Raw genomic sequence first — 20,113 nt, 5'->3', positions numbered from 1 at the left:
GCTCACTATCCAATCAGAGTAGATCACTGTTAAGCCTGCCCCCACGAGAGGTTTGTGTCAAAACACCAAACAAAAAACTGCGAAACGTAAGCAAAATCTGTGGCAATGCATTCAGAATCCACGATTTGCGAAAACTAATCTTTGAAAAACATTAACAAAGAATGAAGCATATTTGAAGAGCCTGTTAAATTTGTGCGACTGGGTTCATTTTTTTTCATTTTCCATTGTGTTTTTCTTATTTTGTAATGGCATATTTTTGATAGTTTCTGAAAAAGTTACATTCAGTTTTATAAAGTTACGTTCATTTTTATTGAACCAAATTTCCTGTATGTCAGAATCTCAGGGTGGTATTAATAAAGACTTGAGCCTGTAATAAAGGAGTCGACCTTTTGAACATGCAGCTACAACACTCATTACGTATTCGGGGCTGGAATGTCTTTCGCGGAATGAAACAAGTAATCTTTAATTCATTGGAGAACAAAGTGTCCCTCTGCACATTGAAAGTCACATCACTTAAATATGTTGTCACTTCAATAAGGTCTTTGTGGACCTTGAATTTCGCAGTTCTTCAAATAAGTTGTTTGTCTCCTGTAGCAAAACTGTGGGCACGAAGCCACAAGGAAGGGAATTGTGGGCACTATCAAACATAAATTTATAGATAATTGACATTTATTTTGCTTGCTGGTGCTTTCTTACAAAGACATCCAATATAGTGCCTATATCACATTTTCGAAAACTGGATTTGTGAGAAATATTAGCTACAAAATTCCATAAGTACATTAAAATTTTTCATGATTATGACTTTTTTTGTTGTCCATCCACTTAATTACTTTGGTAGCCCATCACTAACACGTTGCATCTTGGGGAGGGTTTGTGTTGATCTCTGTGATGGTTGTGTGTATAGCTCAATGTAAGCAATGTTAGCCATACAGCTGTTGTGGGTGGACATTTGTTCGGTTTCTCATGAGGAGTGCCAAGTGACAGATAATAACAGCAATGTTTGAGACAATGCACAGGGAGTGAAGCCAAACCACTCCCCTTTACTGAACACCGTCCAATGTCTACTCAACTGACCTCTTTGATGACTGAGGGCATAAACATAAAAGTTTTGCATAAATAGCAAGAATCTATCTATCTGCCCCCCCCCCCCCCCTGCATTTTACAGTATCACACAATTGGTTGTGGTTTTGTAAACTCTTGCTTCTCATAAAATAAATAAAAATAATTAAAACAAAAAAGAGCCATCCTAAATACATTAAAATACGGTGTACCACAGGGCTCTGTTTCAGGCCCTTTGAAATTTATCTTGCACATGCACTCTTTAGGAGATTTATTAGGAAACTCTGCATTTCATTGCTATATAGATGATATACAGCATTTTATCTCCCTTTTTAACACAATGGATTGAATTAAGGGCAGAAATCTAGATTTGCATCTCATGTTGAATACGTTATAGCCTACGGTTATAGTGTACTTCTTTATAACCTTTTCATGGTCTAGATCCTCATTATCTGTCAGGAGAGTCAGTGAACTTGGTTGACCTTGAGTGAATTTTGAGTTTTATGTTTAAAGTCAATTTGTTTTTTCAAGCCAGACATCTCTACTGCTGGCATGTTGCATTTTGTAGCTTATTCTGGCCAAGAACCACCCACTCAGACAGGAAGAGACTTACTGACTCTCACATGTAGACTTTCTAATCAGAATTTCAGAAGTAATAAGTATTAATAATTTCACAAACATCATATATATATATATATATATATATATATATTACACAGTAATATATGACTGTGCTCAAGAATATGCAATTCACTGTATTTCTAGATGTCTTAAAAGTCCTTTTTAAAGATCCAATTAACACGAACCACATAAACTTGAGTTACTCCTCAGAAATGCACACTGTAGCAGTCTGGTAATCACAATTTAATTCAGATCAGATTTTTATTACCCCTTATTGCACCAGCCAGTGAAAAAAAAAAAAAAAGGTTTTCATTTTCAAAAACAATGTACTTTTTTTTTTTTTTGCAATATGTATCATATGGTCTATTATTGCTCCACAGCTATGGCTATCTATACTAACCAGGGCTGCATTTCCCAAAAGCATCATTAGCCAACAATGGTCGCAAGTTCTGTCATTTCCCATATAGTTCAACGATTATGTGTTTGAAACCATAGTTACGTGGTAAGAACTACAGCTCTCGACCTGTGGTTAGAAACATAGTTTCTTGTTAGCAAGAGATATGGTCTTAAATAAATATGCTCTTGGGCACAGTAAGCATCTATATATTACATTCTATCTAAATATAAATACATTTTAATCTGTGTATGTTTGCACATACTTTAAAAGGATTGAGGTTATAATACTGTTTCTCCCAATAAAATTAACCAATTATGTTGCATTGTTGATTTTTATGCAAGCTAAAATGTTAAAGAGCTAAAAAAGCCAGATTTCTGACAAATAGTGCCTTGTTTGTCGGTGAAGTTGTACCCAACTAACTATTTAAAGAAATGACAGAAAAAAAAGAAAGAAAAAAAACTGACTGAACTGATATGACTTCTCCCAGCATAAGCACATACTCGGTATACACTCTATCCTAATACCTTGTTCCATGCTTGCGTGATCACACAAACCCAACCAAGGAGCTTGTAGCTCAGCTCGTATGTTTTATTTGGCAATGACCTACAGCTGCAGGGCAAAGGACCACAAAATACAACAGCCCTCATGGTTTCATACAGCACTGTACCCGCATTTATCAGAGGAAATTCATATTAATTTTAATACACAAACAATCTGGCTGTGCACCAACAAGACTATATTATTATTACTTTTATATTTATATTATTATTGCATAACCAATACTGGCAGTGCCTGCCATTTCCAGTTATAGCAAGTGCAGATGTATTCCACATTCATTATATAAGCACAGAAAGTGAAGACTATCTCAATGAAAGCAAAGTGCTAACTGATATCAGATCAAAACCAAATTAAAACTACAGAATTGGGTCATGTTGCGTGATATGGGCACTGTAAGAATTGTATGTCAGGCCTTAAACTTCACAAGCATCCTGAGTTCCCCTTAAGGGTCTAGGCTCCTTTAGCTGCTGACATTTACTCACTCTGACATGTTCGTGAAATCACCTTTTTTCAAGTTTTGTTTTGTCTTTATTGTTCTCAGATATGGTTATACTTTCAGATTTTGTCCATTGCAATGTTTAGTATACATATGTTTTGGAGTTAAAAGTTACACTACCTTTGCCAAGACATACAGCTTTGAATTGTCTAATTAAAAAAATACATAAAAACACTATATATTTGAAGATGTTTGGAGACAGTCTTAATAGAACTGTTTTACTGAAATCTTGCAGTGGCTTTCAGCGTGTCTAGTTTTCTACCACATCATTGGCTGTTGGTGTTGATGTGGATTATGCTGGTCAGCCCACGGTCACTCTGAAGAATGGACTCTACTGCATATAAATCAGGTGACTGCACAAGTGGGGGGTTCTTCTCCAGCGCATCAGGACGGCGCAAAGCCGAGCAGCCCTCAGTCGCACACAGTCTCAACTCGAAACAAGGAATTCGATTGTTTTCTTGCATCCATAGACTGTCCTTTTTGGGGGGAATATTCTAGACTTTTATTATTCAGCTTTACTTTTAAAAGTGTTGAGTTGTGTTTTGTGGTTTTTGAACACTTTCTTGAAATTCTGAATTGAAGTCAGAATGCTGGATCCACTGGCTGAGTTGAGAAGAACTGGAGGCTTTAGGCAGTGTGGTGGCCGGTTGTCCTGGCAGGTGCGATGGATCTTGTACAGCGTGTGTGTACTGACGGTAATAAACTGTGCCGGCCTGGTTCTACTCCTGGTTCAGCAGAGAGAGCTGTGGGCTCATCTGACTGAGGTGGAGAGGCAGATGGTGGAGATTTCTCAGAGCTCCGTGGTGGAGTTCATGACACAAGTAAACGAAGATGAGGCTGAGTATCAGTACTCCAGAAAAAAACGCAGCCGGCAGCATCGAGGGACACGACCCTTTGAGGAGCAAGAGGGGAGTGTGGGAGAGGAAGTCTTGGGAGATTTCCAATATCAGAATCCACAGACGCATGGCCCGGTTTACCAGCACAAAACAGAAGAGCAGGATGGAATGATGACAATGATGACATACTCCATGGTGCCAGTAAGAAATTCATAATGACATGATTGATGTATTTGTGCAGATTACACAATTAATTTCAATTTTCCAATGCAAACTGGGGATAAAAGTGAAAAGTATCAACTGTAGTTTACACCCAGAGTGCTTTCCCTATTTTTGAGAAGAAAAAAAAGATAAAATAGTTAACCTGATAGCTGTATAATCTTATATATACCCAATATTAAGCATTTTTTTCTGTAAGGTTCGTTCTTTCACAACTTTAACTAGTTGAATTGTTTTTTTGTCTGAAATTTCTAATAGCTAGATTTTTTTTCTTACATAGCATATGCAATGTTTTACATTTAAAAAGAAAATCCTTTAAAAAGTCTGTTATAAATGTCCATAGAAATGTCTGTAAACTCAATATTATGTTAGAAGTTTACAGAAATTTCTAACTCTAATACAACAGAATGCAACGCACAATTCAAAATATGAGTAAAACACCTGTAAAAAGATGAATATGGAAAATTCCTTCACATCAACATGTAAATGCCATTCTTTCGAAGAGTGTAATGAGAAAAAAAAATCTTTATGGTTTTTCTGTTATTTGTAGATAATTCTTCTATTCACAAATGAAAAGTAAATGCTTTTAGCTCCTTTTTTTTTTGCTCCAGTTTGTTGCTCCTTTGTTACATAATTGAAGACTAGAATAGAACGTTTTTCAACTTGAGTACAAATATCTGTTTCAGGTTAAAATTCTTCTGGATATTTGCAACAGTACTAAGGGAGTCTGTCTGACTGGTGAGTATTAGGATCTATTGGCTCATTTTTATTAACATTTCTTTTTATCTCCAGAATCGATTATCTTCAAGTTTACAGTTTTATTTGATTTCAACTTTCACAGGGCCACCAGGACCATCAGGAATTCCAGGTAGGAAATTAATTATTCTAATGTTGTTCATATTCTACCACAAGGAAAAAGATGGATGGAAGGATTACAAAAGCATTTTGCATAAATGAAAAGCAGTTCAAAAAAATTATCATGATGTATAAATCTTTCAACTTTAAAGGGGTCATATGATGCGATTTCAAGTTTTCCTTTCTCTTCGGAGTGTTACAAGCTTTTGGTGCATTAAAAAGAACTGTAAAGTTGCAAAGAATAAAGTCTCAAACCCAGAGAGATATTCTTTATACAAGTTAAGACTCGTCCACTCCTCCTTAAACGCCTCTTTTAAACACACCCCAGATTTCTACATCACGATTTGGGTTGTTGATGTTCACGCAAAAAAATCATTATTGTAACCTTTGATTCTCGCTTTTGCTGCCGGTGCCATGTCGTGGAGACACTGTTTCGTTGTGGATGCAAACTACTTTGACCTTCCAAAAGAGGACACAACTAGAAATCAGTGGTTAAGTTGTATTTTACAACACTGTTCCAGAGCAGTTCAAACCAAATATTTAGATGCGTGCAACATTTTTTATGGAGGACTATTTCCTGATCCTGGGAGAGTAGATTACAATGCCGGCTGTTCTGACTCACAGTCTTTAAGTACGTTTACATATGTAAAAGATTTCCCACTGATGATTCAAACACAAGTTTTGAGCAGTGTAGAGTAGCGCTTGTCATTTCTCTGACCACAAATGCAAACATGGTTTTATGTTTACATGGCACAATGCAACGCAACACGTAAAAACACAGTATAAGTCATTATAATCCGTAATTATGTCCACACTGGATGTGGATATATATATATATATATATATATATATATATATATATATATATATATATATATATATTCTTTGCATTGTGGTAATGAAAATTGGAAGAGTGTCATAATGTAATAAAAAGTGTATTTTATTATAGGCATTATTTGTTTCAAATACTAGTATCAGAATTTTACATTTAATTCAATGTTACATTTCTTTCCTCTTGATTGTGACATTTGCTAGCTATTTCTGATTTAAATTTATCAATACACCAATTTTCAGTGTAGAATTCCAAATAACATGTTACTCAAATAATCTTACTTTATGGAATTCTAGGCTTGCCGGGTGCGGACGGAATGCCGGGGTATAATGGAACAGACGGAATTCCAGGGTTGCCAGGAGAGCCTGGAGCACATGGAAAACGGGGAAAAAGAGGTCAGCTATATGCAAAAAAACGTGGAAAATCTATCCATCATGCACATGAATGAATATAGTCAAAAACATCTTCTGAAAGAAAATATCCTCCTTTCAAAGCTCTTCTTAAATATTTGGGTGCTTTCTATGGCTTTTATCATCCTCTAAGGAAGAGGAGAGGGGAATTTTATCCTGCTTCAGTCACACTGCAGGATTGAGAGAGACTCAGAGATCTCCCACTGAATAAAGCAGAACTCATGATTACAGCTGACTGACCGCTCTGTTCTGAAAGCACAAGAGCCCACAGACATTCTAGAAGTGTCATTCAGCAAATCATTTAAGAAGAAACTGAATGAAATTCTTTGTACTCTGGTGGAGAAATTACCAGACAACATTAGAATAAGTTTCATGATGATTCCATACTTTTTGCTCCATAAGCAATTGACTACATTCTGATGCATGAACTGTCAATAAACAGTGTTTACCTGGCTAGGTTACAATGTTAGAAGCGTTTAGAACCAACAAACAAACAGAACACCCTGGCAACCACTAAGAACATCGCCTAGCAACCAACCACACTCACTCTATTTCAGAAAACGCATCTATATATTTATGTCATGTTGGTATCACTTTAGTTAAAGATGTAGTTACAAATTACATGTACCTACTGTAGTAATAATAGTAAATTATTATTAGCAATAAAAGACAGTGGACAGTTACAAGCCCTAAACCAAACCCTAATCTTATCCCTATAGATGTGCATGTAGTTAATTATTATGAATCAGTGCTTATTTGGGTTATAACTCTGTAATGTTACTAAAATGAAATATAATTGTAACATTTATTACATGACTATAATAACTGTCTCTGAATGATTTGAGAACTGTGCTGTATTGAGCTGTGAAGGAATGATTTTTTGCTTCTTTGTACCTGTGTGCAGGTCCTCCGGGTGAGAAGGGTGAGCCTGGTGAGAGAGGAGAGCAAGGGTATCCTGGACCCTCAGGACCCCCTGGAGAACAGGGTGAACCTTCAAATGATGTCATAGTAGAGGGTAAAGACGAGTTCTGTTTTTATTGTGGAAAGAAGGGAAAAAAAGTGAATAGGCCATTTTTAAGCAACAAGGTATATGTGGATGTTGGAATATAGTCAAAAGTTAAAGGGTCATGTTTCTTCTGCTTTAATTCGCAGGTCCACCTGGTCCAGTTGGACCCCCTGGCCTCCCTGGTCCACCTGGCCTTCCAGGGCCCCCCGGACCTCAGGGGCCACCAAGACACAGGAGCCACAGAGCACATCTCCAAAGGGGGAAGGAGTCTGTGGGTAATGGCTAAAATTATACATTCTTAAAACATTTATATATATATATGTGTATATATATATATATATATATGTTTCAAAATGATCATAAAACAAAACTATTTATTTCTTCAAATAATTTAAGAAATTATGAAAATGGATAATTATTGTATTACAGGTTTTTTTTTTTTTTTTACCGATTTAAATATATATATTATTATTATTATTATTTGTATTACAGGAATGATAATTAAAATTAATAATAATAAGATAATAATAAGAATTATAAAACATTTAATGTGCAGACACGTTGCATTAGTAACATTAACTTACATATTTTTTGTCACAATTTACAAAATATTTACATTTTAACATCATTTTCAGTAATTACATTTCTAATGTTCTTTATACTATATACGTTTTTCTTTCTCTCTCTTTTGATTTTGGGGGCAAAACAAAATTGGGTATAGTGACCTTTCCCCATAAGACACATCATAACATATCTGTAATCTCATTGTTTATCTTTAGGTCACCTTAAATCAGTCCCAAATGATGACACCATCACCCAGAAAATGGTATCATGGAAGATAAATGGTACAAACTAGAGCAAAATATTACACTGAACTACAGCCTTTATTAAACTTTACCTCTGACAGAGTGATTGTGTTTGGCAGACTGTGTCATAAAATCAGTGCAGAACCCAAGACCTCTGATGAAAATGAGCAGCACATTTGGAGCATGGATGATGGACACTGCTGCTCATGATAATGAGAAGATCTGGGTAGCAGAACATTTCTCAGGTACTGAAGAGAGAACAAATACTCATCAATACAGCATATAAACCCTGCATTTAAACTCTCCTTTCATTTGAAAGTATTAACTGTAATCAAAATGTTTTATCTTTAGTATTTGACACAGTGCACTAAATGCTGTCATAGAGTATGGCAAGCCTTTGTAACATTTAATCTATAAGCTGTACTAGTATCTTTTTTCATGTTACTAGTACTTATTTTTTAGACACTAGTATCTTTTCCATTAAGTACTAGTACTTATTCATTAGGTACTAGTGGTTATTCATTAACTACTAGTGCTTATTCTTTATGTACTAGTGTTTATTCTTTAGGTACTAGTGTCTTTTGTAAAGTTACTAGTACTTATTCATTAGATACTAGTACTTAATCATTAGATACTAGTACTTATTCCAATAGTGACTAGTATTTAATTAAACTATTCGTGTTAACAAAAAATAGAACTAGTACTTATTTTTAGTTACTAGTAACTTTTTAGACCAGAGATATCCTGAACTTAATAGATACAAGTACTTTTTAAATTTGCATTTCTGCTCAGTATGGTAATTGTATGTTGAATATTAATGAGCCAGCAACATATAGGAGAGAGATTAAACAGGAAACAGAAACAAGGAGATGGATGTACTTTTTTTAGAAAACCAAATAGAAAAGAAACAATTATTTGTACACAAGCACATAGAAAACTTATTTTTGTCAGTTTTTTTACTGTAATTTCGTAAATATAGTAGCCTAATGTATTTGTTGGTCATTGAGTGACCTCTGCTGGCAGGATTGAGATACAACACCAATTGTATTAGCTGTTATTTTCCTATTTTTCCTCCAGTAAAAACAATAAATATCATACACGAGCTGTATGTTAACTTTATATATATTTTTTTCATATACAGTCATGCCCAAAAATATGGACACCCTTGGCAAATATGATCAAAGAAGGCTGTGAAAATTAATCTGCATTGTTAATCCTTTTGATCTTTTATTTTAAAAATTCACAAAAATCTAACCTTTCATTGGATAATTAGAATGGGGGGAAATATTATTATGAAATAAATGTTTTTTCTCTAATACACATTGGCCACAATAAAGAACACCCCTAGACATTCTTATGAGTAAAATAACTCTAAAGTATATTCCCAGTCATATTCACGATTTTGAGCACTCCAGCATTATTATAAACATGAAATTATCCAGCCATTGCTTCCTGTTTCACAGAAATATAAAGAGGAGGGAAAACAAAGGCCAAATGCCCTTAATCATTCATTACAATGAGAAAAACCAAAGAATATATTTCTGATGTGCAGCAAAAGATAATTGAGCTTCAAAAATTAGAAAGTGACTTTAACAAATGAGCTAGAGCAGTGAAAATTCCCATTTCCAACATCAGGGCAATAATTAAGAATTTACAATCAACAGAAAATGTTATGAATCTGCCTGGAAAAAGGATGTGTGTCTAAATCGTCCTAATGCACGGTGAGAAGGAGAGTTTGAGTGGCTAAAGACTCTCCAAGGATCACAGCTGGTGAATTGCAGAAAATAGTTGAGTCTCGGGCTCAGAAAAACCTAAAAAGAAAAATTGTCAAACAGCACCAACATCACCACATGTTGTTTAGGAGGGTTACAAGAAAAAGTCTCCTAGCTCATCCAAAAACAATTTTTAAGCATCATTACTCCAATCACATGATCCTTCAGAAATAATTCTGATATTCTGATTTGCTACTCAAAAAAAGAAAAAAAGTATAATAATAATTATGATAATGTTGAAAACAACTGGGTAGATTTTTTTTAGAAAGTTCAGAAGAACAGCATTTATCTGAAATAGAAATATTTTGTAAAATGATGTCTTTATCATCACTTTTGATCAATTTAAAGAATCCTTCCTAAATAAAAGTATTCATTTCTATAATTTATTTTCCAAAAAAATTAAAATTATGCTGACTCTACGATTTTGAATGATATACTGTATAATGTTGCAAAGTCTTTTTATTTCACATAAATGCTGATCTTTGGATCCTTCTATTCATCAAAGAACACTGAAAAAAATGTACTCAACTGTTTTAAATTTTGATAATCAGCATATTAGAATGATTTGATTTCTGAAGGATGTGACACTGAAAACTGGAGTAATGATGCTGAAAATTCACCTTTGATCACAGGAAAAATTAAATTTTAAAATATATTCGAATAGAAAAGTTATTTTAAATAGTACAAATATTTCACAATATTACCTTTTTTTTAGCTGTACTTTGGATAAAATAAATGCAGGCTTGGTGAGCAGATGAGACTGCTATAAAAACATAAAAAATCTTACTCTTCAAAAACTGTTGACTGATAGGCTATATAGATTACAGAAATGTTATATTGTAATGTTATATATATATATATATATGTATATATATATATATATATATATATATATATATATATATATATTTATATATATATATTATATATGTAATTGCTGTCCCCCTCACTTTTGAAAAGATACGCCCCTGAATGTAAGCAACATCTGATCGCTCTCAAAGTATAATGCTGTCAGAAATTTGGGCGTGGCACAGTAAGTTAGTGAACCAGGATATTCCAGTTTAAAATTAACTGAACACTGATGTCTTGCTACAGTGGTCATATAGCAGTACAATATCTATAATTGTCTTCCTTGCAATAGGCATTGTAGCTGCTTGTTATAAATGTATTTTGTTGTATATTCATGAATTGTTGGCTAACAATCAATCACATTTAACTTATCTGAACTGTATAGTGATTTTATCCCATATTGTAAAACTTGTGTAATTTGAGAGTAGTCATTGAGGTCCACCCTATTCCACCAAGGTCCACTCAGTTTTTGAAATTTCTGACCTCGCCACTGCTCTGATCTCTTGTCAGGTGTTCTCTAACCTCGTCAGGCATTATAGGAGAAAATGTAGAGCTGTTAAACTGGCAAATGGAGGTTTAAAAAATAATTCAATAAAAAGGTGTCTTTAATTGTGGCCAATGTGTATCAGAGAAAAACATTTATTTCATAATGATATTTCCCCCCATTTAAAATTATTATTATTCAATGAAAGGTTAAAAATTTTTTTTTAATTTTTTAAATAAAAGTTCAAAAGGATTAACAATGCAGATTAATTTTCACAGCCTTCTTTGATCATATTTATTTTTATGAGAATAAAGTTTAAAATGCAATCCTAATGCAAATTTATTCTGCGTGTTGTATTACCATGTGGACTCTGATTGGACGGCGGAGAGGTACTCATGTTTATGTAATGATCTGTTAAAATGAAGATATCTCCAAATGCATTCTTACTAGTTCTTAATGAGGTTTAAGATATCTCCAAACGAACAGGGACTCTGAGTTATTCTGTTTTTGATATCATCTTTTAATTTCTGACTAGCAATTATTGCAATAGTATCTAGTATCTATTTAAATATTACTAGTAAGTATTCATTACATACTAGTACTTATTTTTTTAGATATTGGTACTTATTCATTACATACTAGTTCTTATTTAATAGATGCTAGTAGTTATTCATTAGGTACTAGTTCTTATTATTTAGACACTAGTACCTTTTTTAATCACTACTAACTATTCTTATCTTAGTAGTCAAATCTGCTTTTTACTCGTCTTATGTTATGACTAGTCCAAATAGCTACAGTACAGTTCAACAAAAAAATTACTAGTAAAATAAAAAATCATACTAGTAACATTTAGAATAAGTACTAGTATCTAATAAATGTGTACTAGTATCTATTAATAATAAGTACTAGTATCTAGTATTTAATAGGTACTAGTATCTAAGGAATGATAACTAGTTTTTAATAAATAAGTACTAGTATCTAATAAATAAGTACTAGTATCTAATTGATACTTACTAGTATCTAATAATAAGTACTAGTATCTAATGAATAAGTACTAGTGTCTTTTTTATAGGTTCTAGTATGTAATGAATGAGTACTAGTATCTAAAAAATACATACTAGTACCTAATGAATAACTACAAGTACATAAAAATTAAGTACTAGTCACTAGTGGAATACATACTATATAAAAGTTACTAGTCACTATTGAATTAAGTACTAGTATCTAATGAATAAGTACTAGTGTCTAATAAATAAATACTAGTATCTAATAAATAAGTACTAGTATCTAATGAATAAGTACTAGTATCTAATGAATAAGTACTAGTAACTTTACAAAAGACACTAGTGCCTAAAGAATAAGCACTTAGTACCTAAAAAATAAGCACTAGTAGTTAATGAATAAGTACTAGTACTTAATAGAAAAGATACTAGTATCTAAAAAATAATTACTAGTAACTTGAAAAAAAGATACTAGTACAGCTTATAGATTAAATGTTAAAAAGGCTTTCCATACATAGAGCAGCTTGCATTGAATCTGGAACATAGCGTTTAAGATTTTAAGATTATCTCATGTTCACTAATTTATCAGGACGTATCATAAAGGAGTACAACAGTATTGCGGCATTCCAGAACAGCAGCAATGAATCCATTGATGTCCGAAAATTTTTCCAAGGTTGCGGCCACGCTGTACATAACGGCTCCATATTCTACCACATCGCTGGAACTTCCAATATTGCCAAGTATGTCTGAAGATAGCATGGGCAGATCTCCTGGATAATATCAAGATTAAAAGTCATTTAATTGAACATTTTATTGAATTGAAAATGCTGTCATTATATCATTCCAAACATATGGAGGACTAGGAGTGCCACCTAATAAAGTGAAGGAACTAATTTAAATTTTAAATAGAATTAATAGAATTTAAACAATTTATTTAATACATGTTTGAAATATACCAAAGTTCAATGTTTCTTTTAAAAGTTGGTGTTACATGTACTTATTACAGTAATACAAGTACATTATGCATAATTGCATGCAACTAAACCTAAACCAAACCCTAATCCTAAATCTAACCATATATTAAGTATAATCAATATTGCTCTGTAGTTAATTGTATAATTACAATGTAACAAGAGCACCCCCACACACTTATATATATATATATTAGTCCTTTGCAATGATTGTTAAGCACAAAACTAATAATGCATTTAAAAGTAGTGTATTGTGCACTTTTTCATTTAAAAGTACTACTAAAAGTTCAATAACATTTGGTTTGCAAACACTTTAAACAAATAAGATACTTTTTTTTACAGCAGTATTCCTTTTTTATAGTAGCAGTTAAAATATTTCTTGTAAATCTTAAAGGGTCATGAAACCCCCCATTTCTGCACTGGTTAGTTCTCACCACAGTTTTAAAAAATGCTAAAAAAGTGGGCGTGGTGTGCAGCGGACCGGGGGAGGGGGAAGAGGGGAGACAGACAGATGCAACAATCCCCATTAAAAATTAACACTTTTAACAAAACCTCACCATTTGTGTTCCAAAGGAAGAATGAAAGTCCTTATAAGTTTATTTGTAAGAATATTAATGTTCTTGTAAAACGTTGTAAATTCTCCAATATTCCCAGGTTTGACCTCCAGACGAAGATCTTACACATGCTTACCATTGAAAATGCTTTCTATCACAATAAGTCCTACCTCCTTGAGAACTCAAAGACCTATTTCAAATTGGCAGTGGATGAGAACGGTATGTGGATCATATTTGCCTCCAACATCGACGACAACATAATGGTGGCACGATTGGATGAGAAAACTTTCTCCGTCAACACATACATAAACGCCACCTATCCCAGGACCAAGGTAGGTAATGCATTTATCGCCTGCGGGATCCTCTATGTCACGGATACTAAAGACACAAAAGTGACGTATGCCTTTGACCTCCTGAAAGAGAAGCCTGTTAGTGTCAATTTAGATCTGAGGGCACCTGGAGGGGTTCTGTCCATGATCTCATACAATCCCAGAGACAAACATCTCTACATATGGGACAGCAGCTACGTCAAGTCATACCAAGTACAGTTCCACTCAGATGAATAATCAAATATCAGATTTGATGATACAATGATGTGTAAAGACACAAAAAGATTGGTCTGTGCAAGAAACTGAACAGTATTTATATTGTGTTTTTTTTCTTCCTCTGATTGACCGCAATTTCGGACTGTCCTGAGCACGCTTGTGTATTTTTCTTAAGATGGCGTCTTCTTTTTCTTCTTCTTGCTTTACAGCAGATTGCATACTTATAAGTGCATTACCGCCACCTATCTCTCAAATAGACCATTGATCCTCCTATTTGAGATTATAGATAGAGTGTCAATGGTCCACTTGAGCGAGTGGTGGTAATGCACTAATGAAGTGTGCGATCCGCCGTAAAGCAAGAAGACGACAACGAGGTGTCACAGGCGGCTGTTGAGAATGCGATCAAGACAGTTTGGACATTGCGGTGAATCAGAGGTAAAAAAGAATATAAATACTGCACAAACAGAAATGTAAAATTTTTGGGTGAACTATCCCTTTAAGTTAAGGTGAACTTAAGAGTTTTTTGTTGACTTCATGTTATAGATATTGTGTTAGACTGCTAGTATGTAAAAGACACAAAATATATTGGCCAAGTGTTGTTTAATTTATATTGCACGCATGTTTATGTAGCTACAAATGCTTGGAAATCCTGAAATAAACCCTGAAACATTTTAATATAAAGATGTGGAGTTGAAACAGTAAAAGTGAAATGACTTAATTGAAATAAAAAGAATTTATTCAACTTACAAAGGTAAAACTTTGACCATGACAGAACTACCTGTTCCTTCAGATATATCATCCAGTGTTTTTGGGGTTTGCATTTTCACACACGCAGCCAGATCAGGCTGTTCAATAAATACACATCAGACCATCGGTTGAACATGTAAAATACGTACAGTTGACATGGCGCCCAGCAAATCAGACAGAAACACAAATATGATTTTAATAAATACCACATACATCAAACCAAATTTACAACTATTCCAGCAGTTATGATAAAATCAAAAAATAAACTAAAAGCGTTACTGTGTTTGTACAAGCTATTGTCATAAATAATTATATATATATATATATATTTATTTATTAATTTAAAACTATTTCCACTTTTTACTAATTGGCCACACACAGCCAGACATTCATCAGTAAATAACAGTTTCCTCTATTAGAGCTTTCATCACTTGTAATGTAGTCACTTGTTATTGTTTCCCCAGATCTGAGTGCAAATATTTAGAATGGATAAAACATGAAAACATGGAAAAATAAATATATAAATAAATAAAACACAAACCTATGCAGTGTTGCACTTTGTCCCAGACATCTACAACGTACATTGCGTTCCTAAAATTAAATATAAATACAGTAATACAGTAAACGAGCAAACAAACTATTTTGTGCAAAAACAAACCATTTTCTGTTCAAAGTGAGAATTTCTGGGCTTGAGAGATGAAAAGGTCAAAAACGTCATTTCCAGGAGCAAGCATCATCGGCTTGCATGTAATGTTTAGCTGTTTGGCTGCTACGGAAACAAGCGTGTCAGCAGCGTGTGCGTGTTGGGGTGGGGGTTGGGGGGTGTCTCTGGGGCCACGGCGCAACCGCCGGGCCGCCAGGGTACTCTGCCATTTTTACACTCTGCACATACATTAGCAGCCAAGGAGAAAACGTACAGTCAAAACATAATCCAACAACTGGACTTACACTGATATCAGAAGCACAGTGCTGGTATTAAGATGCTAAAATGGGCACAAAATGAAGACACACACACATACACACTTAAAAATGGAGCTTTGAGCACTTTTACAGAGCACGACCAATAATCTGGGAATGGAGTGCGGTGACTCAAACAGCTCATGCACACGGCTTTCCTACCAACATGTTATCTGGATTCGTGTCCAGAAATGACAGTAGTCGATCGTTAGAATTGAGGGAACTCATAACGCCTTTTGTGGGGTGGGGTGGTAAAGATATTCTGCAGCGCGAGATATCTGTTACCTGTTTACAATTCACAGCTAAGGAAATGTGGAGGTGCCGATGAAAGCGTTAGTGTTCTATGGGCGCTCCGGTGTTAGAGGATCTGGAATATACTGGGCGGAATGTTGTAGCGGTCGGGAAGGACCCTCATTTTCAGGGTCCCGTCGGCTCCGCAGGTGAAGATCCGGTTGCCTGGGCAGGTTTCGATTTTCATCACGCCGGCGCCGATGTTTCGGAATATGGACTGTTTAGCGTGCTCGGTGCTGAAGGAGTGCATGAGACCGTGTCCTGCCAACTTCCAGACCTGAACCAGAACAGGAATGCAATTTTAAAAACCAAAACCGAAAATAACGTTTTATAACTCAATTAATCAATATAATGTATTTTATTAAATACACTGAATTGATTATACATTGTATATTGCAACATACAAATAAAAAACTGAAATGTAAAGAAAATAAATTTCAATTGCTGTATGGTTTTTATACAAAATTTCTAATGAAATAATAATTTGTTACTGAAATATCAAACATTTAATAGCTTATTCCCCATCTGTATACTCAGAACAGACACTAACACAGTAAAAACATGCCATTGGAGAAGTGCTAATTAAATATCACCACTGTTAAGGCTTAAGCACATTCTAAATATTTTTGACCAAATATTTTTCATTACCGAAATTTCACTATATATTAGTTATAGATAGACATATAAGCCAGGTTGATTGACTGACAAATTTTTACCCATTTGAGATTATTTAGAAGTAGTGAACTGGCTTGTGTCAGTTCCAAAAGCTAGCAGACTTACATTATTTGCAAATACAGTAAAATATTGCATGCATTTAAAAAAAAAAAAAAATTGCATTTTATGCTGGAGCAAGAGGTGATCCAACACAAAATTGTTCATCATATATAAGTAAAAAGAAATTTCCTTAAAATCAAACACCGAATTGCTTTAGTATAGGTATGAACACTATTCAAATTAAAAACAATATGCTAAATTCTTTACATGGCATAGGACAATTCAGTTTGTAAATGCATAATCAACAGATGTGTGTTACCAGCTTAAAGGCTTGTTTACACCAACACAAACAGGACTTCAACAACAAAGATATCAGAAGCATTTCTCCTCCCATTTAAAAGCTGATAAATCACTTTAAATTCAGCTTAATTTTTTTTTCTTCTTTTTTAAGAAATCTTTTTATTTATGTCACTTTGCTTGCATAAATATCCACATAACAGTAACAGGAGATGTTTAAGATGAAGTATGTAATTTTAGGGGAACATACCTTCATGTTCCCTTCGGCTGAGCCGGTGACAAAGAAGTCTTCAGTGGAGTCCATGGCCAGCGCTTTGATGGCCGAATCATGTGCCTGGAATGTGTGGAGCAGCTGTCTCTGACGGATGTCAAAAATACAGACGAATCCCTTCCGGCCGCCCGTGATGATTAGCTGCTGTTTAGGAGCATACTGAATAACCGTTGCACCGTTCTCATGGCACTGGAATGCTGTATATAGAGAGATAGCAGAATAAAGGGAAGTTTTTTTTTACATTTTTATCAGATTTTAAACTTCAAGACATTTTTTTTTATTAATATCGCATCCATACATAACAAACCCATTCAATCTCAAAATAAATCATGTATCTCAGATTCTTTTCATATTCTACTGCAAAACAGGGTAGCAAGTTAAACAAGTTAAAAATACCTTTTTTTCTCAATATTAAAAAATTGGTTTATAATATATTAATACATACAAATTACTGGTCGATCGATTTTTGATTTTGCTGACATACACATACACATATATAGAAAAAGATTTTTAAAAGTTGGTCTTTGCCTTTCCTTTCATTATTGTAATATGGCAGCCAAAACACCAATGATATACAGGGGGAAAAAATGATAATAATAATGATGCATAATGAGAGACTTACATTATTTGGAAATTCTATGCTTTACTACTTCCATCTGAAATAATTAAGACTATTGTTGTACCATTTATGGTATTTAAGACTTTTAAAGGACCCACAAGAACCCTGTAAAATATAAATGACAGTATCTATAATTGTATATCACTAGCAATTAAACCATTCTTCAACAAGCATATTAATGCAAAATGGTCGCATTCTTGCTCTTGTAAATGTCTGTGGTAGTATGTAGACATAGTATTAAAATATTCCATCCTCAGTCCACCCAGACCAATTATTAAAACTAAGCTTTAAAACGACAAATTTAGAAATCGGTCACCACCATGAGAACATGAACATATGACTACCCAAACATGAACACCCATTCAGGGTTTAGATGAATGAAAGGGTGTGGAAACTTTTTTTGTACAGAAACAATGACATAATAAGCTAACACAAATTAAATAAAAAAATACAGAAAATAATAAATCACCCATTCAACATATAGAAAAAATAAAAAAGAAACTCTTCCCTTAAGAGTCTGTCGACTCACCGTGTATCATAGAGTTACTTGGAGAGATCAGAGTGTCCCATAAACAAACACTCCTGTGGAAGAAAGGGAAACATTTGCTTCAAAACATTACATAAAACCTGTTTCTATATGTCTGTAGAATAAATCATTTAACTGACCTGCCATCATTGGACTGTCCTGCTGTGCCGATCAGACTAGAGGACGTGATGAAGGCGAAATCACTGCAGCTTTTACTGTGACACTGCCAGCTCTGAAACAGACACAGAGACATGCTTATTATTTCATATTTTACAGGGACCCTGCGTTATCAAACACGTGTTTAATAGTAAAGTTAGTTTCCATAAGTTCTATTATCAGTTATTCGCAGATGCCACATGCTTTGATATTACATCTACTTCCATCACACCGTTCAATCACACTATGAGGGTAGTTTGTGACTGTCAGAAATGGAAGGTTTGTGCGGTACAGAGATAAAGCTCTTACCAAATAAGGTTTGGGGTTCGAGGAGGTCTGATTGACTTGCCAGAGGCTCAAAAAGCCCTCGCCATCTGCAACACCACACTGAAGACAGACGGAAAGAATGGAGATATTTAAAGCCACAGATCATATTTTCAGCTGTATATTGCACAATGATTCATAGAAAGGACAGAAGACACAACAGGATGACCTTTCCTTAACAGATGTGCTGCTGTACTGTTAATTAAAAGTTCAAAACAAACAGATTTTTTTTTTATAGAAATATTTTTAAGAAAAATGTTCCAACTGTCAATTTTGATCAATTTAATGCATCCTTGCTGAATTAAAAGCATTTAATACAAAACTTACTGACACCAAATGGCTAATAATACAAGTGAATAAAAAAAGACAATATGTTATGAGGTTTAATCATTTAGGTAATGACTGCTTCAGTGCCTTGTTGCCCTGTGAGTTGAAATAGAGGCGTGTGACTCGAGCGTTTCCGGCCTGTCTGAAACAGATGAGCTGCTGAGGACGATTCCACTCAAACATCCTCACACTGCCGTCCTGAGCACCCGTCATATCTGAAAACACGTCAAAGTCGTCAAACAGGAGTTTCCTCAAAACTCGACAGTGTTTGTGTGAAATAAGAGACACTCACAGTACTGATAGATGGGATGAGACGTCATTCTCTTCACGTTATTCAGGTTCCTCTTCATGATCTGACAGAAATACACAAACATAGTAAAACTCATGACTGTTTTCTTAAACTCACACACACGCAACACTGAGATGCTTAGTTTCTTCATATTTTACAGTTCAATTTACAGTACTCTATATAGTATGATTTAGTGAAAGCTCTGCTTGGACTGTTCATTTCAAATGAACCATAAAATATGTAAATAAATGACAGTATCTTTACCATCCTTGTACCATGGTTACTTGTTGTAGCATAGCTAACTACACAATCGTTTAACGTTTA

The 20,113-nt window shown here is 34.3% G+C and overlaps 2 protein-coding genes across 5 annotated transcripts in view; one reads left to right on the top strand and one right to left on the bottom strand.

Moving 5' to 3' along the window:
• Window positions 1-3,520: 3,520 nt before the first annotated feature.
• On the top strand, window positions 3,521-14,297 carry LOC132155942 (gliomedin-like). The gene is made up of 10 exons (XM_059564729.1): window positions 3,521-4,168; window positions 4,873-4,924; window positions 5,028-5,054; window positions 6,170-6,268; window positions 7,188-7,298; window positions 7,436-7,564; window positions 8,069-8,134; window positions 8,215-8,340; window positions 12,791-12,941; window positions 13,827-14,297. The coding sequence occupies exons 1-10, from the start codon at window positions 3,719-3,721 to the stop codon at window positions 14,290-14,292; spliced, it is 1,677 nt and encodes a 558-aa protein (XP_059420712.1). The 5' UTR covers window positions 3,521-3,718; the 3' UTR covers window positions 14,293-14,297.
• A 692-nt stretch (window positions 14,298-14,989) lies between these two features.
• Window positions 14,990-20,113, bottom strand: part of LOC132155937 (dmX-like protein 2) — a 95,865-nt gene continuing 90,741 nt past the window's right edge. For all 4 annotated transcript variants that reach the window (XM_059564722.1, XM_059564724.1, XM_059564723.1 and 1 more), the window contains 7 exons: window positions 19,793-19,853; window positions 19,588-19,715; window positions 19,159-19,236; window positions 18,834-18,925; window positions 18,697-18,749; window positions 17,528-17,745; window positions 14,990-16,543 (listed from right to left, as the gene is read on the bottom strand). In XM_059564722.1, coding sequence (XP_059420705.1) covers window positions 16,334-16,543; window positions 17,528-17,745; window positions 18,697-18,749; window positions 18,834-18,925; window positions 19,159-19,236; window positions 19,588-19,715; window positions 19,793-19,853 — 840 coding nt within the window. In that variant the 3' untranslated portion in view covers window positions 14,990-16,333. The remainder of the gene's footprint in view (window positions 16,544-17,527; window positions 17,746-18,696; window positions 18,750-18,833; window positions 18,926-19,158; window positions 19,237-19,587; window positions 19,716-19,792; window positions 19,854-20,113) is intronic.

This window comes from Carassius carassius, chromosome 13 (assembly GCF_963082965.1).
Source record: "Carassius carassius chromosome 13, fCarCar2.1, whole genome shotgun sequence".
Taxonomy (NCBI): Eukaryota; Metazoa; Chordata; class Actinopteri; order Cypriniformes; family Cyprinidae; genus Carassius; species Carassius carassius.
The sequence above is the reverse complement of the archived record's forward strand: the minus strand, read 5'-3'. Positions and strand labels throughout refer to the sequence as shown.